General features: G+C 48.1%; 1 protein-coding gene across 2 annotated transcripts in view; it reads right to left on the bottom strand.

The window, feature by feature from the left end:
- Kcnh1 (potassium voltage-gated channel subfamily H member 1) overlaps window positions 1-27,396 on the bottom strand; it is a 291,256-nt gene that overhangs the window by 140,100 nt on the left and 123,760 nt on the right. For both annotated transcript variants that reach the window (XM_075989494.1, XM_075989495.1), the window contains exon 7: window positions 11,604-12,033. In XM_075989494.1, the coding sequence (XP_075845609.1) occupies window positions 11,604-12,033 (430 nt within the window). The remainder of the gene's footprint in view (window positions 1-11,603; window positions 12,034-27,396) is intronic.

Genomic DNA, 27,396 nt, shown 5'->3' with positions numbered 1-27,396 from the left:
CTCAGAGAGACCCTGTCTCACCAGGAAACAACAGCACTAAAAAAAGAAGTCGACTTGGAGAAGTGATCAAGGTGGGCACCTGATGACCGACGTCAAGTTCTGACGTGCACACTTGTACACACATGCGTGCTCCTTGCCCATGCACCCCTGAATGCCTACTTATGATTTTGCATGGCTCCCCAAACCACTCCTACAAAAAGCAACAAGCAGCACTGGGGACCCTGGGTTACCAACAACAAAATCACTAACACACCTAGGGCAACGGGCTTTGTCCTCCTGTTATTCGCAACAACATGGATGGAACTAGAGGTCATCACAATGAGTGAGATAAGCCAGGCACTGGGAGGTAAACACCGCATGATCTCACACACATTTGGAAGCTAAGAGAGCTGCTCTCCCAGAAATAAAGACTAGCACTGTGGTTCCAGAAGCCAAGGGGAGAGGGACAAGGGGAACAGAGAGAGGCTGAGTGGCGGATATGGAGATACAGATGGAAGCCAGGGCACAGATGACGATGATGGGCTCTATATACAAAAATGAAAGCATTGTGAAAGCTTTCCCCTGGAAGATGTGGTGAATGTTTGAGGAGATGGATGTGTTTCCTTGATTTAAGAGCTGGGTACTGTGCTGAGAACACGGCTCCAGAGGTGGAGCTCTGGGAACACAGCTCAGAGGTGGAGCTCTGGGAACACAGCTCAGAGGTGGAGCTCTGGGAACACAGCTCAGAGGTGGAGCTCTGGGGACACAGCTCAGAAGTGGAGATCTGGGGACACAGCTCAGAGGTGGAGATCTGGGGACACAGCTCAGAGGTGGAGATCTGGGGACACAGCTCAGAAGTGGAGATCTGGGGACACAGCTCAGAAGTGGAGATCTGGGGACACGGCTCAGAGGTAGATAGATCTCTGGGGACACAGCTCAGAGGTGGATAGATCTCTGGGGGCACGGCTCAGAGGTGGATAGACCTCTGAGGACACGGCTCAGAGGTGGATAGATCTCTGGGGACATGGCTCAGAGGTGGATAGATCTCTGGGGACATGGCTCAAAGGTAGATAGATCTCTGGGGGCATGGCTCAGAGGTGGATAGATCTCTGGGGGCACGGCTCAGAGGTAGAGATCTGGGGACACGGCTCAGAGGTGGATAGATCTCTGGGGGCACGGCTCAGAGGTAGAGATCTGGGAACACAGCTCAGAGGTGGAGATCTGGGGACACAGCTCAGAAGTGGAGATCTGGGGACACAGCTCAGAGGTGGATAGATCTCTGGGGACACGGTTCAGAGGTGGATAGATCTCTGGGGGCACGGCTCAGAGGTAGAGATCTGGGGACACGGCTCAGAGGTGGATAGATCTCTGGGGGCACGGCTCAGAGGTGGATAGATCTCTGGGGACACAGCTCAGAGGTGGATAGATCTCTGGGGACATGGCTTGGAGGTAGAGACCTGAGGAAATAGTTCAATGATAGAGTACTTGCCTAGCATGTTAAAAACTCTGAGTTCATTCCCTAGTACTGCAGATAAATAAATAACACACTATGCATGTAATGGACATTATACAGAAACTGGTTATGCTTTTGTAAACTGGTTACATTTTTTCAAATTAAAAACTGAGCTGGAGAGATGCCTCTGTTGTTAAAGTGTCTGCCATGCAAGAGCAAGGACCAGGATTCATCCCCAGAACCCAAGAAATGCTGGACAGGCATAGTCATCCTTTAACCCCAATGTCAGAGGGCAAAGACTAGCCGTACTAGTGAATGATGGGCTTGATTGAGAGTCCATGCCTCGGTGGATACAGCAGCAGAACAGTTGGACAGATTCCCAACATCAACTTTGAATCTCCACACGCATGTGCACCCCACACCCATGCCCCCACACATGCATGTGCACCCCACACACATGTATGTGCACCCCACACACATGCATGTGCACCCCACACACATACATGTGCACCCCACACCCATGCCCCCACACATGCATGTGCACCCCCCACACATGCATGTGCACCCCCCCACATGCATGTGCACCCCCCACACATGCATGTGCACCCCACATGCATGTGAACCCCACACCCATGCCCCCACACATGCATGTGCACCCCACACACATGCATGTGACCCCACACCCATGCATGCACACACATGCATGTGCACCCCACACCCATGCCCCCACACATGCATGCACACACATGAACATGAAGAAATGATTAAACACTAAGATGAGTTGAATTCTAACAACCTTGCGGCATGTGTCAGCAGAAAGGAGAAGGAGATTTGGGGCTAGCAGAGTTCTGTGCTGGTTACTACATCCCTGCTCATGTCTGTGTTCCTAGATGAATATAGCCAAGGCCAGGAAGGACACATATGGATAAATGTCACATTGTGGGGTTGGATCCAAAAAGCCAACTGCAGAAGGGAATCCTGGGAACATGGTTGATGGGGCAACTTCCGAAATGAGTCTGGAGCTCCGTGAGTGCCCCCGCCACTGGAGATCTGGTTCGTTATCACTAGAAGACAGTGGCTGCCTGTCTGTCTTCACACTGGGTTCGATATTTGGGGAGAGCAGAAAGCAAAGACGAAAGGCTGAAATGCCACTGAGCCAGGTTCACAAAGCCCTGGGCTCTGAAGTCCTGCCTCCCTCCCACTGGTTAGACTGCTGGGTTCCAGCCAAGGCCTCCTGTGCCTGCATGTGATCACAGCTTAGTGTAATTAAACACCTGAGCTTCCCGGGAGGGAAAGAGGGACTCCAGAGCCAGCCAGGAGGAACCCATGGCCCGCCTGTCCATGCCTCTGTCCCTGCCTTCCACCTGGCCACACTGGCCCAATGGGCAGTCTCTGTCCAGCAGCTGCACCACTGTGCCTCTCTGCACACTTCTGGACGGCTTGTGGGGAATCCTTCAAGAGTGTTTTAGGTTCTCCACTTCACCCACAGGAAACCTGGGCTCTCTAAGCCAGGGCTATGGCTTGCCATTATGCCAGTTCTAAGCAGGAAGAGGCGTGTTCCCTTCCCCTGCTCTGGCTCTGCCACCCTCATTCAAGCTCAGCCCAGAAGACTCTCCCTTCCTTTCCTATATAGCACAAATAAAGGATCAGCTTGGGCAAGCTTAGCCCCATGCTCTGCAGAGCTCAGGGTGGCTTCACACACTCTTGCCTTACTCCAAAGCCTGCTACCCTTCAGCTTGGGCTCCTCTCCAGCCCCCGTTCCTGGCCAAGTTTTCTTGAGGCAGTGGTGGGTTTTATCACCGCATAGCTATAACTCAGAGCCACGCCTCCAGCTGATGAGAGCTAAAAGCATCCCCTCTCTTAAGTGCGGGAAGGAAAGTGAGAAAGGAGGCTTTCCTGAGAGACTTGCAGAGTCAGGTCAGCTGAGGATTTGTGGAGCTGACCCTCCAAGTGGCAGTCTGAAGGCATCCTCATGCAATCCTGGTGTATTGAGTCCCACACACAAACCTTCAGTATGAACTTCTCCCACCAACGGTGGGCGATCCCTAATCCCTCCACCGGCTTCTCCATCGTGCCTTCTCCCAGGCTTTAAACCCTTAACCAACACCCTCCATAATCCCTGGTAAAAATGCTACGGGACTCAAATCCGCGAAGGCACGGTAAGGAACAGCATCTCCACTGACACGAGGCCACCTGTGACTCCCTGCCGGATGTCAGGCGGAAACAAAGGTTCTAGAAAGAACAGCCTTGCGCTTCACCACTGCCGTTCCATTTGCAGCATTCCCAGATGAAGAAACAGACTCGGGAACACAGTGGTTTCATCCTAACAAGTAGCATAGCAGAGCCAAGATCCATTTCCATGCCTGTCTGATTTGATCCTTGGACTTCCAAGTCTCTGTGACTTCCGGGACATAAAGGTGGCTTCTGACCCATCGCAGCTTGGCTGGCCCAGTGGGCACTGGGAGTCTCTTTCCTGAGTCTCTCTTATCCAGTTAGTCTCCTCTAAAGAGCGCTGTCCCAGAGAAGTGGCTGACAGACAAGCTATGTAGTCTTTGGTCTGGGAGACTGATCGAAACACTCCACATATACTTCAGGAATCATTCAAGTTAAAGGCCCAGCTTGCAGCCCAGACTCTGCCTGAGTGGAAGACTACAGGGCAGGAGTCTGACTGCTCAGAATACACAGCACACGGGCCTCGTGGCACGGCAATCCTGATCTCCAGACACGAAGAAGACTCCGGGTGGGTCACAAACATGAGCCTACCCAGGACAGAGTCTGAGGGACTGGCCAGGACAGGCAGGGACGGGGCAGGCCCTCATCCAGGATCACCAGTGCTTTCTCCTTACTACTTGGAGGAAAGCAGGGGCTGGGTGGTAGTTGAGTTCTCTGAAGCCATCTCGTTCTTGTTGGGAGCTGGGGCAGTAGCTCAGACATGGAAAGATGGTGAGTCATAGCTTCAGAAACTTGCCCCAGTAGGCTCTCATCTATCACTTTTAAAGGAAGAAACATTCTCTTCTCCTCAGTAGAATTTCTCTTTAGGTGCCTGTACGTGTCAGTCTATCAGCTGCAAACTATAATAAGTACTTGACACAAAGCAGCTGGAGGCATGAAATGGCATTTATTATTTCCTCTGCCACGAGGGGAAAGTGAGCTGTTACCACCCTTGACCCGCCACCACCTATCTCCTTGTGCTTTGACACAATCTATGAAGGCACCAGCTGCTGGTCCACCAGCATCGCTTGTGATTACCAGAACCAATGGTTGTCATGGCAGTGGAGACGGTGAGCCCAGCTCCCTCTTGCTAGATGCATGACCTGTGGCAAACAACACCACTGTCTCCTTAGCCATAACAAAGAGGCCAGCACTACCCCAGCCAGGGAGTGTTACGAGCTTCAGAGGAGACAGGCATAGAAACACAGTCATGACAAAATGCTGAATTCTAGCAATAGTATCACTTCCATCTCAGTAGAAATTGCATTTTTAAAAAGGGAATTTTGCAAACAATATGCCCATCTCTGAGGCCAGAGATAATTCCTCTCTTAGCTTTCATCCCCATCCAAGTTTCCTAACATCTAGGGATTGTTTTTGTTGTAAATCCTTTTTCCGGGTACAGTGCCCAGCTACCACCAAGACCAGTGTCTTCCCACAATACAATCGGATAAGTCTGATTATAATCATAGGTCAAAATTAGAGAAATGTCTTGCAGGAAAGCATCTCCTTGTCATCTCTCCACTGCCCCCCATAGCAGCTCAGCTCTTAGTGCTGCACACCCACAACACACACAACACAAAGGATGTTTTGCCTTGCTGTGTCCCAAAATAATCAGCAAGGGAAGCAACAACACGAAGAGAAAGCCTCTGTTGTCAGGTGAAACTGGGATCAAAATCCGGCTCACCCACCTCCGGATCCAGGCCCTGGGGCAAACTGTTTCCTAACTGTCTAAGAGGGGTGAGACCTGCTCTAAGGGTTGTAGGGCTACCAATGCTTTACTCAAGATGTTTTGGGTGCTCTGTGTTCTAGCTCCTTCTCTCGGGAACTCCTTTTGCTCTCCGTCCTGTGTCTTACACAATCAGGATGCTGCCCGGTAGGCATGGGCATTGACTGGGGGAGGCCTCCTCAACCACACCAGCAGCCTCCCTTAACTTGCTCTGTGGTCATGACAACTGCCTTCTTGAATGTCTGCATGCATCTGGAAAACTCACACACCAGATGTGCTGACAGGTAGGGACCTGCCTGTTACACACTACAGTCACAGTGAGTTCAAGTTCTTTTACAGAAGACCACACCCACAGGATTAATGAGGTCGGGAGGATCATCATTTGTTGAGTTCCATGATGTGCTACAAGATGGGGGTGGGGGCAGGGAAGAGCTCCTACTGCCGGCACCCCAGCAGGACCTCCGTACCAGGTGCTCTGCACCACTCCGTTCTTCTGGCAGCCAGATCTGGCTGGTTCTAAGTGACACTGTTTCCCACGCTCTGGCAACACACGCCCACCAGGCACAGAGAAGAGAGAACACAGAGAGACCCATGGGTCCAACCCTCTAGAACCTCCTTGGAGCTGAACAAAAAGCCACAGCAAGAAAGATAATGAGATAGAAGCCTGTTCAGAGAAAGGCCCAGTGTGTAGGAAAACAACGACTCCCCAAAGAAAGGGCCCATGACCCTAAAGGGCACAATCAACTTGGCTAGGGACAGGGCGGGACAAAGTGAGCTTGTTTTCTGTAAGAGAGGAATTAGGGAAGAGAGGGGCAGGTGGTAGCTCCAGGCTGGACCACAGGCAGACATACCCACGGCCACGGGCAGTGGGTGGGGGTGAATCAGGCTCCAGAGAAAAAGCAGAGCATTCTCTTGCTAGAAAAGGCTAAGAACAAATGACAAGTGAGTGCTTGCTTCTCCCAGAGAATTCTGAAACTGCCCCACTTCCCAAAATAAACATGAACCAAAAATGAAATTAAATAGCATTCCCGCGCTCCTCAGACGGAGCAGCAATTATTGTTTTATTTTTTTCTAAGAACAGGAAACACAAAATTAACTGGGAAGAGCAAGAAGCAGTCACTGTTAGTGACAAGGAGAGACTTGGCCTCTGGATAGGAAACTCTTGCCTTTTTCGTGGGCTGTCATATCTCATCATGGCAATGTCCTTCTTACTTCTATCAGCAGGGGCAGAGCCAGGGGCAGCCCCTCCACTCTAGCCAAAAACTAAACTGTACAACCCAAACCACAGAACATATTTCAAACTTGAGCCAGAGTCTCTTCTCCCTGGCAAAACATCACTAAATCTGGTTGGTTTTCCCTCAATCAGGATAAGATTACATTTCTCAGACTCTTTTGCAGCTAGCTACATGTGGCCAGATCATCAAATTCCAACCAATGAGATATTAAAAAAGAATTACTATAGCTAACTTCTTAGTCTTACTCTCAAAAAAGAAGTGTGTAGCTGGCCTTTTTCATACCTTTCTTTCTATTTTCTGGGGGAAAATATGTATGAAGCTAGAACAGCCACATGGGATCCCAACACAGAAGTGATACATGAACATACTAAGGAAGCTGGTTGCTGGTATCTGTGAGGCAGCCAGGTAAAGCCTGAACTTTTAAGAAACTTGTTTTGGGTCTCTGCCCAATAGAAGATTCTGTATCCCATAATTAATAAGCTTCCTCAGAAGCACTGAACATCCCTTCCCAAAGTTTAAGGCCTTAACTGTTCAAAATGAATAAGTCCATATTTACTGAGAGTCTATAGGGGATTAGAACCATTTAAGAATGAACATGTCCATATTTACTGAGAGTCTATAGGGAATTAGAACCATTTAAGAATGAACATGTCCATATTTACTGAGAGTCTATAGGTGATTAGAACCATTTAAGAATGAACATGTCCATATTTACTGAGAGTCTATAGGGGATTAGAACCATTTAAGAATGAACATGTCCATATTTACTGAGAGTCTATAGGTGATTAGAACCATTTAAGAATGAACATGTCCATATTTACTGAGAGTCTATAGGGGATTAGAACCATTTAAGAATGAACATGTCCATATTTACTGAGAGTCTACAGGGGATTAGGACTGTTTAAGAGTATCTTCACTCTCTCTCCCACCCGAGTTCTTCCTGAGTGTTATGACTGTATCTTTTTAGAAAAACCAGAAGGTGACATAAAGAAGCCCACTCCGAGTGGGCCTGGTGTCGTGTAGGAGTGCCAAGCCTTCGGGACTGTTCATCTGGAAGGCTCAGGTCCAGCAGGAGAGTAGGGGGCTGTGCAGGGTGTTCACAGAAGGCCCCGAGCACTGGTGCCCAGCTGAAGGTGCTGAGCTGGGGGCAGACTGGGGAGAAAGACGTGACTCACAGACACAGGAAGCAGCACAGGGCTGGGGTGGTATCTAGAGTTGGAGTATGCCGTCTGGATCCCCTGCCATCACCAGAGAGGATGACAGTCACTTACAGAGTGACAGTGGTGACATTATAAGAAGAATAGAAAAGGTACAAACACATATTTAGAAAATGGCAACTGTCTCTGCACCATCAAGTCCTCCTGGAGAGCCATCCAAGGCACGGCCAAGCCCCACCCTGTTTCTAAACACATTTTCCTTCCTTGGTTTGGATCAACCACCATGAGGACTCCAACTCCAGGCCCTTGTCACCAGCTTGTGCCAACAGGGAGGCCAGAGCAAGGGCTGATAACAGCTTATAGCCAAAGCCAGCCCACTGAAGACAGCCTCGGTTTCCACGTCCTCCTAATGGGATAGTCTATTAGGATGGAGAAACATAGGCTAGCTAGGAAATGCTTCACTTTCCTGGTTCCTGGGATCCTCTGGAGAATAAGAAAGTTGCAATGAGACGTTCACAGCAGACAGAAGAAGCAACAGAAAGCACACATCGTCTATAGCACAGTTAACCTGGCCCCACAAGAGCCAAGAAATGCCATTCCCTGGCACAAAGAATTCAATACAAAGGGGAGAAAATTGAGTCTCATTCCTTACTTTAGGGATTACTGGGAGGGAGACAGCACAGAGATCTTGGGATATGCCCAGGCTCTCACTGCTAGATATCTCAGTCCTGGTGTAAGTCTGACCCAGGAGTAATCCAGAGGGGGCGTAAGTGTGCACATATGTGCACAGAGACAGTGGAAGGGAGACACCGCACACTGGCAGTCATCCTGAAGGAAGGCTCTTTTGGTGTGGGTTTACCAGGCTGATTATGAACCATTACACATGGTACAAAGCTTTTCTCATTAACACGGGAATGTGTTAGACATATGTCATAGCTGTAACCATACATGACAGGTTGCTGAAAAATAGCTGCTCCCATAAATACCTGGTCCCGAGTCTGAAGCCTAATTGTGTTCTTATATTAAAACAGCAACCAGTGAGAGTTTCCACAACAGCCATGGGCAGTCTGCTCAAGTTCACAGGAGGAATTTTCCACATGTCAGTGAGCAAGCATGGAGAATCTCTGCAGGTGGCCCACACCACATATGATTTCATCACCATCACAGGTGAGCGGTCCTTTGAGCCCTCTCCCTCCTGCCCAGCAGCCCCATGTTCTTGAGAATGAGGACACTTGTGTGAGCTTCCTTTTCCTTATGGAAGAACAGGCAGAGTAAGCAACAGAGCATGCGGGTGAGCTCGGCGCAGTGTCTGGCTCTGAGAAGGTGGGGACGTATACGGAGCGGAGATGGCCAGGGTTCCTCATAGGTTTAGGAAACAATACTCTCATGGGAGAACAGTCACGGGACAGGAAAGAGATGTGTTTATCTTCATTGCAAGCCCCTAAAACTTTTTCTTTCTCCTCTGTGTGACAAACTGCAAGGAAGCCCTGACAACCTTTTGAGACCATGAAACGGGCCCATTTCTAACTGACCACTCTTAGCAAATTCTCAGTAACGGCTATAATGGGGCCTTTATCTCCCCTGAAAGGCCCTATGCACAGCATATCATTTTGATTATTCTGCATTCCGAGGCTCATAAAAATTCTGGAAGCAGGCTGAGAAGCTGCTCAATGGTGAGGCTTATGCCTAACATACGAAAGAGGCTAAGTTTGATTCCCAGCACTGAAGTTTCTTTCTTTTTGTAAGTTGCAAGTCCTGACTAGAAACCAGCACAGTTAAGGTTGAAACCCTTGTAGAAGAGAAAAAGTCTTAAATCCTTGCCTGAGACATGAGAAAGCACCCCAAGTTCTAATTAAACTGAAGCAATTAGCCACCCACGGATCCTTCACTCAGCTTTCCATGGCCAGGCAATCATCTCTATTAAAACCCATCTTAAAATAAGGAGCAAACGCAACAGCTACACCAGCACCCAGTTCCCAGAATCAATTACCTCTTCAGACACATCCTGCATAAAACTCCCAGGATCTGCCTGCGTCAGGCACGAGGAAGGAGCTACAAGAAACTGGAGGTGATCAGGAGGTAGGACAATGCGGGGTGACAACGTCTACCTCAGATCTGCACCTCTCAACGGGTAGGCCAAGAGTGTCAACCATTTATTCATCAATGTCACCTTGAGGACCTTATCCAAGAAAAGGAAGTCCTGCCCATGGGCTGCCCATAGGCTCCCTTGGGCTCTGGAGGTTGAGTTCTCTGGGTGATCAGACTGCTGCAAATGGAAGCTTCCCCCATGTAGCCTGCCCCTGTCCTCTGTCTCTGAAGCACCAACACAGTACAGTAGTCACCATAGCAGCTTGATCACAAACCACTCAGGCTCACTGATGTCTCCAGACAAGCAGGTTTCCACCCTTCCAGGACTTCCTGGAATGAAGGAAGGTCACTGTCATCAGCCAAAGGCACTTTTCACAGCGACAACTACATAGTTGTCATGGTAAAATGACTCACACTTAAGTACTTGCCTCAAGAACTAGGGGGATATTCAATGCAGGAACAGTATGCCATTAATTTATCTCTCTCTCTCTCTCTGTCTGTCTGTCTGTCTCTCTCTCTGTCAGTCTCTCTCTGTCTCCCCCCCCCTCTGTCTCTCTCTGTCTCTGTCTCTCTCTGTCTCTCTCTCTCTCTCTCTCTGTATGTGTGTTGTGTATCGAGCATGGAGACTTCTCCACCAAGAGGCAGACAGGAAAATATTGATCTTAGCTGGGAATAATTATGACTCAGGTCTATAATCCCAGCACTTCAAGTAGGCTGAGGCAAGAAGTTTGGCAGAAGTTTGAGGCTAGCCCAGGCTACATAGTGAGTTCCAAGTCATCCTGGGCTACATTTCAAGACCTGGGTGAGGAGGGGCAAGGATGGAAGAACATGGAAAGAAGGAAGGAATAATCCAGACTAGTTCTAAAGAAGCAAAATTTTCCCTAGGAAACCTGAAGAGGAGAGTAATTGTAATAGAATATTTCATTTAACCCTAAACTTCAGCCCATACCAATGCAAAGGTGCCAAAGACACCCTAATATCTTCACTCAGACATTGTTTTTCTCTCGTGCCAGGTTGGACTAAGCAGATCTAAGCTATGTTTAAACCGACACGCAGCACAAGACACACATTAGATGAAAATAATAGGGAACGAAAGGTGGTGGTGTCAGAAGACGGTTGTCAGGTGGACCCTGCCGTGAACATTTCGCTGTGTAACCGAAACACCACACTCGCTGTTTTAAGACTAAAATGGACATAGAAAGACCTGTCAGTGTTCTCAGCAAACTGTATGTGAGGCCGTCTCTCCAAACAATAAAAACCGAGTATCCAGACCAGGTACACAGAGAAAGCAGACTCGTGAAGGCACCAGAAAGTGATTGCTGTCTCTTCCCATCGCTTCCCCTCTCCTCTTCTCTCTCCCTTTCTTTCTGCTAACAGGGTCTCAGGGAACCCAGGCTGGCTTAGAACTTTCTGTCTAGCCTGACTGTCCTGAATTCTGAGGCTACCTACCCACATGCTCCTCCACACCCAGTCCATACAGTGCTGGGGATTGAACCCAGGGCTTTCTGCAAGTCAGGTAAGCGCTTTACCAATTGAGCTACAGCCGCACACCATTTACACCTCCTAAACTTGCTTCTCAATGAGCATGTGCTGGTTTAGTGATCAGAAATACCACAACCCTATCTTCAGGAGAGAACACATCTGTTGGTCATTCTTTGGCCCTCCTGGTGGAACAGCCCCTACCCCATTTTCAGCCTGCAGCAGGCCTGGCTACCTGGCAGGTTTCCCCACTCCACTCTGAATGCCATACTCACAGCCAATCATCATGATAGCCACTGCGAAGATCTTCTCAATGTCTGTGGACGGGGCGATGTTCCCAAAGCCCACGCTGGTGAGACTGGTCATGGTGAAGTACAGGGAGGAGATGTAGACGGAATTCTTGCTCGGCCCGCCTTCCCACTTGCCCGAGCCAGACCCGTTGAACTGGTATGGAGTGCCGATGTCCATTGCCAGCTGGTAGAGCCAGCTATTGTTGCGGATCGTCTTGGTGTCTTCGTCAAAGATCTCATAGTCCCCAATGCTGTACCAGATGCAGGCCATCCAGTGGGCAGCCAGCCCAAACACGCACACCAACAAGACCAGGACCGCAGCTCCATACTCGATGTAATGGTCCAGCTTGCGGGCCACTCGCCCGAGACGGAGCAAGCGCACAACCTTCAGAGAACTGAACAGGCTGCTGATGCCCTGGAAGGGAATGGACACAGAGTCAGAGAAAAGGAACACAGCTAACACTCCATCCTTCAACCCCACCACTGCCGTTAGCTTAAGCATCATGTATGTTTCCATGACATGCAATATTATACAACCCTTAAAAATTCTTAGAATTCCTTTTTTAGATAAGATTTTGTTTATTTTAATTCTATGTGTATGAATATTTTATCTGCAGCTACATATGTGCACCATGTGCTTGCCTGGTACCTGTAGAGACCAGAAGGGAAATGTCAGGTCCCTGGGAGGCAATTGCAAACTGCCAAGTGCATTTTGGGAACCAGACTGGTATCCTCCATAAGAGCAGTTACAGCTTTTAAATTGCTAAGCCATCTCTCCACCGTGTAAAATTAGATTTCTATTCCAAGGTGCATGGAATAGAGATTCCTGTTTGGTATTTTATGACTTGATTAAAAGATAAACAAAACAAGTAGATGATAACCAGGATATATTTACATATGCATCTTTCCATACTACCAGTTATTTTAATAATTTTTCAAGGGTTGTATAATATTTCATATTATACAATATGACATATTTTAGTTGTATCATATTTATTTCATGTGGCAATGAATTATATAAACACACCGCATTGCACATAAGCAAATAAATATGTCTGCATTAGAAAGCAATCAGGAACCACAGGCTGCTTTTTTATTTCCACATAGTTTGTTATAAAAGCGTAGAGTTACCTAATCTCCGTCATTATCATTAATTTAATAATTAGAAAAAACATATTTAAAATTAAAGTGAATTGAGAAATAGCTGAGGTGCACACCTTTAACCTCAGCACCAGATTGGGGTTAGAGGCTACCTTGGTCTACATAGTGAGTTCCAGGCCAGCCAAGGTTATATAATGAGACCCTGCCACAAATGAACAAACAAATAAATAAATCAGAAGAAATTAAAGTAAGAGAACGAGAGAAAGGGCTGGAAGAAAAAAGAGCTGAGGTTCGTTGGGAAGGGCATTTCTGCTGTGAGGCTGGGGTATGTACAGTCAGACACTGAACACACACACACACACACACGCACACACACACACACATACACAGTCAGTCCAAGAAGCTGAGCAAAAACACAGTAGCATGTAAAAAAACAGGGTGGAAATCTGGGCCACCTGTGTCCATTTGGATTCCAGTGACCTGCTTGTCCTCTTGCATGAAGAAGGAGGGGTGGTTCAGAGCCCCACTCAGGCTTCCACAAGCCCAAACCTACCAGTTCTTGGCACCCCAAATGGGGACTTGAAATACACTACAGATGCCACAGCACTTGGACCCCTCCACACCCGATTCCTATTCTGATGTGATTCTAAGATGTGTGCATTGGGAATGTCCATTAGCTTCTCCCACTTCCCCAAAAAACAAACAAGACAGAAGTGTCTCTTTGAGTCTGGACTCTGTCAGCCTTTACCTAGAAAGAACCCAAGGAGAGATGCTACCCTTCACCATGGATGCAGGATTCCTCCCTTTTCCAACCGCTAGGCAGTTTCCAGGCCGCCACAACTCTCTCATGTGGTGTAGGAGTTCCTTTTGTTTATGTGTTGCTTTCATTGGTTAATCAATAAAGAAGCTGCTTGGCCTGATAGGTAGGCAGGGAAGACAGAACTGAATTCTGGGAGGAAGAAAGCAGAGGGAGAGAGCAGCCATGGAGACACCAGGTTAGACATGCTAAATCTTTCCCGGTAAGCCACAACCTCGTGGTGAACATAGATTAGTAGAAATGGGTTAAATCAAGATATGAGAGCTAGCCAATAGACTAGAGATAATGAGCCAGGCAGTGATTTAAGTAATACAATTTCTATATGATTATTTCAGGGGTTAAGCTAGCCGGGTGGCTGGGAAGAACAAGCAGCCTGATTCTCCTACAACAGTTTGGCGCTCCAACGTGGTAAACAGGGTCCACATAAAACCTGAGAGGGCTTTAACACTCATCCTCTATCCTCCTAAAGCCACAGTAGAAGAAGAGGAACCCATGTTTCCCCACGCCTGTCTAAGGAGCCACCCTGGCCCACGTCCTCCTCACGGTTCATCACTAAACTGTATTTCTCAGGCTCTGTCCATCTACCTGAGTCCTTTGTGGCAGGCACTTCCAGGGAAGCGGTGCTTTCTCTTTCTCCTGTCCTGTCTTCAGGTAAGTTTGTGTGATCTTGAGGCCATACCCTGAAGACGGTGGACCCACAGACAAGCCTGGTTCCCTAGAGTGCTGTGTGGCAGCTCAACCCAAGTTAACCTAAGTTGTAGAATGTGCATAAGGAAGAAATCCCTGAAATAAGCACTGAACTATCCTTCCCTTTCCTGCCAACTCCAGGGTTCCGCCCAAGCAGACCCCAAGTGAGGCTGTGCAAAGGGCAGGGCGGGAGAAGCAGGATTTGTCGTCTTCTCAGAAAAAAATAAAGCATGGCTGTGGCTCAAGGGCAGGGGGCTTGCCCAGCTTTTGTGGAGCCCCGACGTTTATTCCCAGTGAATACAATAAACAACAGAACAAATAAACAGGCTTCACAGCTGTAGAACCACGAGACAAGTGATGGTTTCTTATCAACAATGCTCACACCAGCACAGCCATTCCTCTTGTGATCAGCCTTGCCACACAAGAGTGGACACGGTCCCTCATGGGGGTCAGCTGACAGGGTGAGGGGAGATCTCTGCACAGGGCACCTACACCCCAACAGAAGGTAACCAGCTCCCAGTAACGGAGCAAGCAGCATCTACAGCTGCATGGGGGAGGTATTTTGGGAGGCAAAGGAGTCTTTGGGATGAGTCAGAAATCAAACACCATGTATGCAGCCACCCACATGCCACCTCCTCCTGAGGGTCCCTGAAACCCAAGAAGAGCTTGCTTTCCAGGGCAAAATGCCTTCTCATTTCTCTCAGTGCACGTTCAATTCAAAGCAACCCTTGGCAGTCCAGAAGCCCCCACAGATGCTTGTCCTCCCTTTGACCACTCCCAGGCCTCAGATACCACCATTCCACCACAGGCATCCACAAGCCATAAGCGGGCTACATCGCCTTTCTGATGCTCCCTCCACTTACATCACAATGGTCACAATATCTTCAACTGCCACTCAGGGGCTATGCTATGCTCTAGTCATATGGCCCAAATGGCTCACATGTCTATATGATGTAGGTACATTATGGTGCCTCTTCAGGCTGGCCTCTCAGGCCAGAAGGCCTGACATATACCTAGCCATCTGGTGATCCACGCATCCTTCAGGCTTGTGGCTGTCTCCAGACCATGAGGTCTCAACAATGACCCTGAAGTCAGAATCCATCCCCAACTCCTCCACAAGTCCACAGTGCTGTATCCACTACTACCTGATAATTTCCTGCGTGATGCAATCCTCATCCCCCAAAACGTCACCAGGAAATACATCTTCCCAAAGACGGACATCACCTGCCATACATGCTAGAAGCAAGTGGGTTGCACGGTGTCAGCCCTCATTTTGGAATCGATGACACCACAGCAAGTCTAGCGCACAGCACGTGCTCAGGAGTCGGAGAAAGCTTGGAAACTGACTTGGAGATTAGGGCAAGCTTTCTCTTCCCCACTTTAAGGAGGGTCTGGAATGTCACTGTTGTCTCTGCACAGCAGTACGCCATTGCTAGGTGCTCGTGTGAATTCTCTGTTACCACATTAGCAGCTGGGATCCTGGCTGCTCAAAAGCAATCCAGACTATTAGTTTGGCTCCCCCACCCCCGCCCCAACTTTCCTGAAGTTCAGTACACGAGATAAATAAAACAGAATCCTCCAAACTTCTTTTTCATTTGAGTACACTAAAACATGACAGTGCCATATTCCCCAGAGACTCGTCACAGCAGAAAAACCATCTCATGGTACAAGTAGTGTTCTGGATGCTTTATGGGAATCGTGACATTAGGAAGAACCAGGAGTTTCCAAGTGGATCAGCGAGAAACAACAGAGGACAGCAAGAACAGAAGCCGCTGAGTTTCACTCCTGAAAGCTGCAGCTAGCCCGGAGGCAGACTCGGGAAATCTCAGTGGCTCCAGTGTGATCTAACACTGGTGGATCCTGAAGGAGGTGGATGCTCGGCAGGCTTCAGACTCATTGGGTGCATGTTTTTGAGTTTTACTTAAATGTACAGCCCAAACAAGCCATTCACTTGGGTTTGCTCTCACCTTGCCTTGTGTGTGTGTGTGTGTGTGTGTGTGTGTGTGTGTGTGTGTGTGAGAGAGAGAGAGAGAGAGAGAGAGAGAGAGAGAGAGAGAGAGAGAGAGAGAGAGAACGCATGCATGCACTGCGGTTGGGGGGACTGTATCATGTAGGTAGATGGGTGGGTGGATGGGTGGATGATGCATGCTGAAGTCAAAGGAGGAAATCAGGTATCCGTCTCCATCACTTCCACTGTATTCCTTGAGTCAGGTCCTTTCTGAAGCCGGAGCCAGGCAGTACCCCTGTTCCCCCTGTGCTGGGGTTACTGGAGCACAGCTATGCTTGGCTTTCCTCTTTATGTGAATGTTCTGAGCCAAACTCGGGCCATCATGCTTGTGTGGCAAGCTCTCTCCTCACTGAGCCATCGCTCCAGCCCCTACCTTTTCATCTAGCTAGACTCACCAACTCTCTGCCTCAGAACATTTGTTTTCTGCCATAGGCGTCAACACTAAAGTCACAGGCAGGTGCCACTGTATTATCAAGATGCTATATTCTTAGATAGCCTCACCAGACTCCCAGATCTGTATGGGGAGGCCATGGTGGCCATGGTAAATCAGAACTATAAAATATTCTCGTGATCGTTTCCACCCCTTCTCCAGCGCATGTTTCCCCACCGCCATGCCAAGAGAAGGCCTATGACCTGGCATCGTGATGGACTGTGCCTCCTTCGCACCTTGTTCACATGGCTTTCCATTGGCAACGGCTTTCCCTACTTTTATCCCTCAAACTCTGAAGTTAAGAAAGGTGAGTTCTGGGCTCCGCACTTTTATCTTTCCAAACAAGCATGACTTAGCACTCTAAACAATAAATACTGCCTCCTTCTGGGTTGGTGTGTCCTCCCCAAAGCTCCATGAATGGTGTTTCAGTCGTTCTTCAGGCAATTCTGAGGGGTGGGTGGAGCTTCAGGCAGAGTGGGTCAACACTTTCTCAGCATGCTAAACCTCAGCCCTCCTTTTACTTTTTATCTTGAGATGCAACCTCACTAAGTCCAGGCTGGCTTTGAACTTATCATGCAGGTCACAGAAGCCTTCAGCTTGGAATCCTCCTACCTCAGTCCCACAAGTAGAGAGGGTGGGAGGTCTGAATCACGCCAAGCTGAGCAAATACTTATTGAGCCCCTACTCATAATTTAAGCCCTGGTGACAGACCAGGCCCTAAACCTTTACCCTTCTAGAATTTTCAACTAAGAGAGAGAGACAATAGAATAAAACTCTAAAGTCAGAGCTGCTACATGAAGGTATGATAACAAATCAGGCAAGAAATAAACACAGACGTAGCAGGAAGGTGGCCAGCCATTGTCGTTTCGGTATTTACAGAGACTGTGGCATCAAGGCAAGGGCCCAGGGGACACAAGGGTGGGAGTCATGAACATGAGATGGTCTAAAATAACAAGTTCCAGACAGAAGTGATGGCCAGTTCAAAGCACCCTGAGGTGTGAAGGGCATGTCACACTTTGTTGCTCTGCCACAGACTGACATGTCCCTGAGGTCTGGAAGTGACTGCCAGTGAGAGAAGTGACTTCCACTATTCTCCAGATGCTGAGGACATCAGGGAGACCATCTCACCGGTTCCTCGACCTTCACAGGGGAGTTCAGCCTACACTGACTTTACAGATGAGAAGAGGAATGCACGGGTAGTGACCTGCACCTCAGACACCATCTTCCATCTCCTATCCTAACTCCCTACAGATGGTCCATTAGTGTCTGTTGAATGAAAACCCAGATTGTGGTGATACTGAACCTACTAGTCTGTTAAAAAGGATTGTGATGTTAGCTGGGCAGTGGTGGTGCACCCTTTAATCCCAGCACTTAGGAGGTAGAGACAGGCGGATCTCTCTGAGTTCAAGGCCAGCCTGGTCTATAAGAGCTTGTTCCAAGATGGGTGCCAATGCTACAGAGAAACGCTGTCTCGAAAAACCAAAATAAACAAATAAATAAATAAAATCAAGGATTGTGATATTAATGTGAGGAGTCAAGTTGTAAGAAGGAAAGATATCCAAAGTACCCACCTGGGTGTGTCTGAGTGTTTGCAGAAAAGATGGGCATGCATGTGCATGTGGACCAGTGTAGACAGAGACTGCACTTTCTTTCCCAGCTGCCCAGACTGGAAAGATCACATGGAAACTATATTAATTACAACACTGTTTGGCCAATGGCTCAGGCATATTCCTCACTAGCTCTTACATCTGACACTAACCCATTTCTATTCATCTATGTATCCCCACGAGGCTTGGCTTACTGGTAATGTTCTGGCATCTTTCTCATTCAATGGCTACATGGCATCTCTTTGATTTCACTTACTCTCTCTCTCTCTCTCTCTCTCTCTCTCTATATATATATATATATATATATATATATATATAGATATAGATATAGATATAGATATAGATATAGATATATCTGTTCAGATTTCCCACCTGGCTTTACTCTGCTAGGCCATTGGCTGAAAGAGCTTTATTCAACAACCAATAAAAGCAACGCATATACAGAAGGACATCAGGCCAGTGAACTGAATGACTCAGACTCTGGGCAGCACCAACCAAAAGACTAATAACCAGAATGAATGAATGAAAAAGCAAACAGGAAGAAAAGACAGGCACATCCTCCCCTCTAGCTGTTCCTTCCCTAGCAGGTGCACTGCCCACAGCCACTCTCAGGCTTGGACCAATGATCTGTGGCCTCGACTAAGATTTGCACTAGGGACCCTAGCTGGAAGCCTCTCAGTACTTTAGTCCCGGGCAAGGGGAGTGAGGATTGTACTTTAGGTCTCTTTGAGACTTTTGACTTCTTAGACCAAGCCATAACCAGCTTCGCTGGTTCTAGTAGCCAGTAAGCAGCCACCACCTGCTGAGCCTCTGTGGTGATTATGTGAGTCAGCCTGTCACAACCCATACACCACACACACACACACACACACACACACACACACACACACACACACACACACACATGTTCCTGTATGTATATTTACATACATACATGACTTTTCCATTCAAGGTCTCTCTCTCTACTCAATTTCTCTCTCTCTCTCTCTCTCTCTCTCTCTCTCTCTCTCTCTCTCTCTCTCTCTCTCTCTCCTCAACCCTCCCTCTTCTCTAATCTCTTTGTAGCATAGTCTGGGCTTTAACTCAGTATTTATTCAAGGATGGCCTTGAACTCCTGACCTTCCTCTCTCTACCTCCCAATACTAGGCATGCTGCAGCACACTCTGCAGTGCTAGCAATGCAACCCAAAACGTACTGCATGGTAAGCAAGTATGAGCCACATCCCCAGCCTCCACCAGCCCTCCTTCTTTGCGGAAGCCTTCCTAATATGAAGATTTAGTGCCTTATTAACAGAAACTGCCTGTGCGTTGTCTTAAAAAAACGACCTCAAGAATGTTCCACGAGAGCTCCACACTCCGCGAGCTCACAGAACTTCTGTTGGTAATGGAGTAAATTGGCTTTACCAGATTCCACTGGAAGTCACTCTCTGAAACTGAAATTTAATTTGCCTCCCCTTCCTCATCTCAACGTGGTACTTCAGCCATGTTTAATTCAATCCAGCATTTATTTCCCGAAACCTAGGATAGGAAGACACACCCTAGGCTGAGCAATGATAGAAAAGTAAGGCCAGCCCTCTCCCCCTGCCCTCAAACTCCCTGCAGTTGGGCTCAGAGCAAGCAGAATGCAAGCTGCATGGGGGCAAATTACACCTGCAACCCTGCGAATGAGTTAGCGTCAGACATGAGACTATGCACACAGGGGACCTCTCTTGGCTCGTCCAGCAGGTCTGGTGACCATATTTGGGTAGAGGATGTGGTTTCTGAGCCCAAAGGGAGATTTTAACCAGAAATGGGATTGCCTGCACCCTTCAGTTTGTTTAATCCAATAATGTCGTCCAAAAGGCACATCTGCAGTCCCTGCAGAAAACAGTCATTGGGGGAAGTTTAGAAATCGTTGCTTAAGACTGTGGACTTCCTTTGTGCTTACTCAGAAGCATGAAGCAGACTGGACGTTCCCTTGTGAATTTACACTATCAAGCTTTCCCTTCTGGAGATGCTGGAAATAAACGCTTTGTTGTTGAGCAAAACATCCAGAGGAGAAGGGACAGAAACTCTGGTTCTATCAAGTGGCATGTCCATTGCTCAGAATACTGAATTCAGTCTTCTTCCAAAAGAGATGAATCCAAGCAGTCTGAAGTGCTTTTTATTTTTCTCAAAAGTAACAGTGGAGCCATGTTGTGCCCTGCAGCCTGGACGCTACAGCTGTGTTAGCTGTGGTTTTAATTTTCTTTAGGTTTATTTGATTTAAAATCTCAGGGACAAAACAGGTCTGAGTCTGGTATGGCTAAAAAGCCAGGAGAATTTCCTAAAAGTAACAGATATCCCAAGTCTTTGACCTGAGGAGAGCATGGGTCCTTCGTCCTTCTAGAAAGTTGTGGAGAGGCACAGGCTGTTCTGTATGTGGTCTCTTTGGATTTAAAGGTCTCACACATGTGCTGTCTGAATATAAGCCACTCCAGCCTGTCTGATCCTGACAGAAGACCAAGGTACAGGCAGGAGAACCCAAACAGGTGGTCTCTGCCAAGTACCAGGAGTTTGTGGCACAGGTGCCCTGGGAGAATGAGCAGTGAAGAGGGGGTCCCGGGACCTGGTTTTGATGGGTGAAGGGTTCTCTGGAATGTAAGGAGCAGGAGTGTGGGACTTCTAAGTGCAGACCAGTAGCCTGAAACCCTGGGCTGTGTCTGTGGAGATGTAGCTGAGGTGCTAATATAATCATCATAGCAAAAATAAAGACATTCTAGAGAGAGGTTGTGTCCCTCCCTTGGCTATCAGTCTACTGAAGCAATGGTCCCCAAGAAACCAGAATTCCCCCAGATGTCTCATGGTGAAAAGGGAAAAGACTATCTTGGTGCCAGCCACAAGGGGAGTTTGTCCCCCAGGAGGAGACTTCACACAGTTCTGACAACTTGTCTACCGCACAGCAGGAGACAATGGATCCAGACAATTGGGGGTCTATGACGGGCAAGACCACACCCGACAGGACTCCTTGGTTATACCCCTTGTCCTCCATGTGAACTGAATCTCATGCCGGGACCCTCAGAAGATGGACTTGAGGTCACTAGACCCCTTTCTCTGCTCCTCTTTTCAATGTGGCCACACCAAATAATTCCCTCTTCTCTGCCCCTCTGTTCCTCTTCCCTCTGATTACCCTGTTGATTCTGATGGCTGAGCCTAGCTCCCTAATGCTGCCAGGGCCCCTGTTCCCACCCAAACAACTCCTGTAACACTAACGTACCACCAGAGCCCAGGACCATCTCACATGTCAGACGTGAGGGGCAGAGCACTCTAAAGAAAGTAACTCGGCAAGCCATGGGACATACTTCTGTGTGACCATGGGAAAACCAAGGCTGGGCCCCAAAGAGGAGTCCATAGGGAAAGCCAAACCCAGAAAGGCAGAGGGACAAAGGGATTCTTGCCACCCAAGGTTTAGGTAAGAAGGGCTTTCCACACAGGATGAAGGCTTGTGTTTTCCTTTCTTATCACTCGCGGTTTTGATGCTGTCTGTCCTTCCTTGAAGGCCCTCGAGATCTCAGTGACCATTCCTCTCCACAGCACATGGAAAATGGTGGGTAAGAATAGTCACCCTGCCATTTCATCCCTGAGGGACCCAACATGTTCAGGGCTCTCCTCTGAGGTCCTCTAGCCGTTGAGGGTAAGTCTCGGTGGGAGCATCCTGAGGAAAGCCAATGCTTCCTCTCAGAGGCTTCTGGGGAGAGGGGAATACAGTTCTGTGATCTTTGGAATGAAGTACAGAGGCACCATCATTGGGTACATAGACATTCCTCTGCATGGTAGGCCCAACAGACAGGGCCTGACTTCAGCTTTCAGAGTGGCTTATTACAAACACTCAAAGGTTTCCAAGAGTCTCCACCTGACCCCAGGTGAGTCACTATTGCTCAGAGAAGGGGAAAGACCTGTCCAAGCCCAGCAGCTTTCTAGAATTCTGTTCTCTGCCCACTGACCCCCAAACACACATAACCCTTGGTAACCACTGGTTCTGTTACCACCTCCCTGGCTTTGTCCTTTCCAGAATGTCATATCACATTGCCTTTTACGATTGAATCCATTCATAAGTAATGCAGTTCAAAGTTTTCTTCTGTCCTTTCATGCCTTCACAGTTCATTTAACACTGAATAATATTCCTCTGTCTGTAGGTAGCAAGGTACAGTCATTCATCTTCCAGAGGAAACCCTGGTTGCTTCTAAGGTTTTAGCGATTAGCAACGGAGGTGCCACTTGTCACTTCCCACGAGGCTCTCAGCGCAGTCACAAGGCCACAAGAAAACGCCCCGCAGGACACTTTGAAGGTTGGTAGGCACTATTCAGAGCAAGTGCTGCCAGCAACATTAGGACATCTGCAGGTGTCTTCTGAAGTCAGCTGTGCAGAACAGTCTTTTGTCACCTTGACACAGGCTAGAGTCATCTGAGAGGAGGGACTCCTAAATTGAGAAATTGTCTTTTTTTATTTTCGAGGCAGGGTTTCACTGTAGCTCTGGTGCCTGTCCTGGAACTAGCTCTTGTAGACCAGGCTGGCCTCAAACTCACTGAGATCCACCTGCCCCTGCCTCCCAAGTGCTTGGATTAAGATGCCTCCATAAGATTAGGCTGTAGGCAAGCCTGTAAGGTATTTTCTTAATTAGTGATTAATTGGGGAGGGTTCAGGCCCTTGTGGGTGGTACATCCCTGGGCTGGTGGTCTGAGTTCTATAGGAAAGCAGGTGTAACAAGCCAGTAAGCAGCACCTTCACGGCCTCTGCATCAGCTTCTCCCTCCGGGATGGAGTTCCTGTCCTGACTTCCTTCAGTGATGAACAGCCATGTGGAAGTGTAAACCAAATAAACCCTTTCCTCCGCAGCTTGCTTTTGGTCGCTCTAAGACAGTGACTTAAGGGCTTTTCCTGGTGATACCAGATGCGACCCTAGATGAGTGCAGAACAGAGCTCTGGACTGCAAAGGCAACAGATGAGCAAACAGCATCACCCGCCAACAGAGAGCCGTGGCCAAAAGAAACGGTTGAACTTGCCAGATCTCCACAAAGCCTGAATTCAGAAGCGCTAGGGCTCAGAGATGACCTGGCCCATAACCCTCACTTGAAAGAGGAGGGACCAGAGTATGTGAAGAACGGTTCATTCCAGAGACAGATGGATATGACGAACGGGTACCAACCCTGGTACTGGCCCTCACATGCTTCACTTTAAGCTAACTTTTATGGAAAATGAGAAGAAACCAGAGTACACTATTTTTACTGTGATAAAATGTACTTCAGATTTACCATTTGACCCATTTTTCTTTTAATTTAATACTAGTGGACGAGCTCGAGGCCTCCCAGATAATAGGCAAGCATTCTACCACTGGGCTTTGTCCTCAGCCAGGCACTGCTTTGTATCTTGAGACAAAGTCTTAACTCAGTGTTGCCCATGGGGCCTTGAGCTCCCGAGCAGCTGGAAGAACTGTGCGCCTCTAGGCCCAGGCTGTACCACTGTTAAGGGCCTTCAGACTCACACTTCACACAGCCACCACCATTCCCCGGCAGAGCGTCACCTCTCTAAGCTGGAAACAGCTGTGTGCTAAACAACACCTCTGCCCCTCCCCGGATCTGGGAGCCTCCGGTGCAGGCTGTACTGCCACATGCCCCCTTGTTAAAGTACTTACATAGTGGTGGGGATGGAACCCGGGGCCTTGTGCCTGTTAGATCAGTACTCGCTGGCTGAGCTACATCCTGGTACTCAAACTTTCTGAGCCTCAGTTTCCTTCTCTGTAAAGTGAAGATCACCCCTGCTGCCTCAGGAGAGACAATTTGTCCCTTTAAACTGAAAGCCAAAAGGCAGAAGCCTGTTTCAGAATCAGAAATCATTCCTTGCTTGCTTGCTTCTCTGAACCCCAAACCAGGGCTCTGTTTGCCTGGCACACAGTTGCCACCATTCTCCCAGTTTGGTAAGCTCCAGATGTCCATGTGGAGACACCATGTGCTCCTTCTCTAGGTTTTGCAGAAGCCACAGAAAAGCCATGTTCTGTTCCCCCCGACCCAACCTCCACCCGCAGGGCCCTCCACATGGGCCTCCACCTCCCTGTGTGACCTATGGCTCGCTCCTAACTCCACAGCCCCCACTGGCTGCACAGGGTCGCTGGAACTCTCTGCACCCTGGTCCAGCAGTGTCTCACTGATAGTCCCACAGACAGGCTGCTCACGGGTTGAGACAGCTTCTCTAACCACATCCGCTCCACCCTGCTCATCCTTCCTTGCCCCTCTGGCCACAGCTGCCCTGCTCTGAGGGTCAGGCACACATCCCCACTGAGCTAGCCCAGCTAGCTTGCTGGATCCCTCAGAATTCCACATATATCAGCCTCTTTGGCATCCTGACTCTATTCATTCCAACACCCCACCCCCACTGCACCCAGTCTGGTGCAGACAGACACTCCCTGAATACCTGCTCCTTGAGTTTGACAGTGACATCTGGTCTATGGAGGCAGCTTCTGGAAAAGGGTGTGACCTGCCCTGGAGTGACCTTCTACTTACAACTCAGGCTCACTCCATCCATGATGGAGGAAGGTCATTGGTTAATTAATAAAGAAACTGATTGGCCTGATAGGTTAGAACATAGGTGGGTGGAGTAAACAGAACAGAAGGCAGCTCCTTCAACACACATGCATACCACATGCACACCTCACATACACAAGAACATATATACATACCCACACATATCACATGCACTTCTCCCCCCATAAAAACTTACATACATACCCACACATAACACACATACACAAACAAGACCATACATACATACACACATATACACACACATAAGAACATACATACATACCCACACATAGCACACATACACACACAAGACCATATATACATAGCCACACATAGCACACATATACATACATACATACACACACACAATAAGAAAAATGGAAAAAAATTAAGACTTGTATTAACTTGGGTACAATTATACACTATCAGTACAGTAACACAAAGTAGGGATTCGGTCAAATCCTGGCTTTCTGCTGGCTCTCTGTGGGGTCCCCGCACATGGTTTAATCACTATGCGAGTTCATGAAATGATTGTTCCCTCCTCTCATGTGGGTGGTTGCGATAATAAACCATGATTACGGTTATAAAGCATTTTTTTACATTTCAAAGCACTATACAAATACAAGCTCATTAAAATTATAATTATGGTGACTATTACAGAAAAGGTTTATGGCTCAGTGAGACACTGTATATATAATGTGTACGACTACATAAATTATGTCTGCATTTTAGCTAAAGACTGGAAGGAAATTGGGAGAAAAGAAAAATTTCATTGTGTTAGGGCAGGGGTCAGCGAGTATTGTCTGCGGAGAGCCAGATACTGTCTTCAGCCTTTGTGGTGTACAAGCTTCATGGCATCTGCACTCAGCCCTTAGCGCCCCGGAGCAAGTGCAGACAGAGTATAACAAAGGGGTAGGCCTCCATCCTCATAGAGCTTCCTTCATAAACACCGAAATTTCGATTTTGTATAATTTTCTAATATCACAAAGTAGTGTTTTTTTGAGTTTATTAAACTCTTTAAAGTGTGTCAGTCTATTCTTAGCTCCTAGGCTATACAAAAACAAGTTCAGACCAGCTTTGGCCTACGGGCCACAGTTGGCTGACCCCTAAGCTAGTTATGCGATGCATAATTTCTTTAATACTATGGTGTGATTTGGGTATTTAGACAGAAAGAAAAAGATAGAATGAGTTCTCCTGAGACTGTTAGAGCCACTGAAAGGCAGCCAAGTACAGTCAGCTGGTCTGCATCACACACACACACACACACACACACACACACACACACACACACACATGCACACGCACGTGCGTGCACACACACACTGCCCCAAGGTCTAGCTGCTTTCCCTCCTTGCAGGCTACAACACTGGCTTCCTCTGTCAGCTTCAGCCCTTCAATCCTCCTGAGGTCTCAGCCGATGTGGGAGTCCCCTCTGTGTGCTGTGATTACCATTAATGAATAAAGAAACTGCTTTGGACCTATAGCAAGGCAGAACTTAGGTAGGCAGAGAAAGCTAGGCTGAATGCTGGGAGGAAGAAGGGCGGAGTCAGAGAAAAGTGATGAACAGCCACAGACACTAAGAACTTTAGCCTATAAGCCACTGTCATGTGGCGATACACAGATTAATAAAAATGGGTTAAATTAACATGTAAGAGATTCGCCAACAAAAAGCTAGAGCTAATGGGCCAAGCAGTGATTTAATTAATACAGTGATTATTTCCGGTCTAAGCTAGCCAGGCGGTCGGGAACCAACAAGCGGCTCTCTCTAGCTACATTCAGCCTTCATCTTTCTGCTTTCCTCAAGACCAAACCCTGAGCCCCCTTCTTCCAGGGAGTTTTCCCTCCCTGACCTCGACCTATAGGTCACCTGTAGATGATCCAACTCACATAAAAGGGTGAGAGCTTGTTTAACAGAGACCCTATCTATCAGATCCCATGATAGCTTCTTTCTCCCAAGACTGGGATGGAGATTGAATGAGACACAGTAATTGAAAAAGATAAGCAAGGAACCAGAGGGAGGGTTGTTCAGATGCTGGGGTCGGGGATAGGGACTCTCTAAAGGAGGGATGTTCAGATGCTGGGGTCGGGGATAGGGACTCTCTAAAGGAGGGGTGTTTAGATGCTGGGGTGGGGAGTAGGTCCCCCTACGGGTCTGACATGTAGGCACTCTGCAGATCTTCCACAGGTAGCCCATGACAGGATTTATCTGGTCATTATTCTGGAATGTTCCAAGCTACTGCAAAGATAATTTTGTTATGTACATAAACCACTTACTATAGTGACAGACCTTAGTGCCATTATGAGATATCATTCTACAGAGACACTGAGAACCAGTGGGCCGGCTGGTACAGCAGGATTTTAAACAAGAACGGCAGAATAGCAACCCAGCCATGCGGAACCTGCTCTAATGAACTACAGCACGCTTCTGAAACCGTGGTCCAGTGAAGAGAGGCACAGAGACACAAGACAAAAGCAGATGTATACACAGGAGTCCCTGTCCCCCTGCACGTGTGATCAAGAGCCCTCGTAGGTCCTCCAGAGTGCCACCTACACCAAAGCCCAACTACTCTGTGCCTCTCACCTAGACGAACGAC

Source organism: Microtus pennsylvanicus, chromosome 10, assembly GCF_037038515.1.
Source record: "Microtus pennsylvanicus isolate mMicPen1 chromosome 10, mMicPen1.hap1, whole genome shotgun sequence".
NCBI lineage: Eukaryota > Metazoa > Chordata > Mammalia > Rodentia > Cricetidae > Microtus > Microtus pennsylvanicus.
This window is presented reverse-complemented; position numbering and strand designations above follow the sequence as displayed.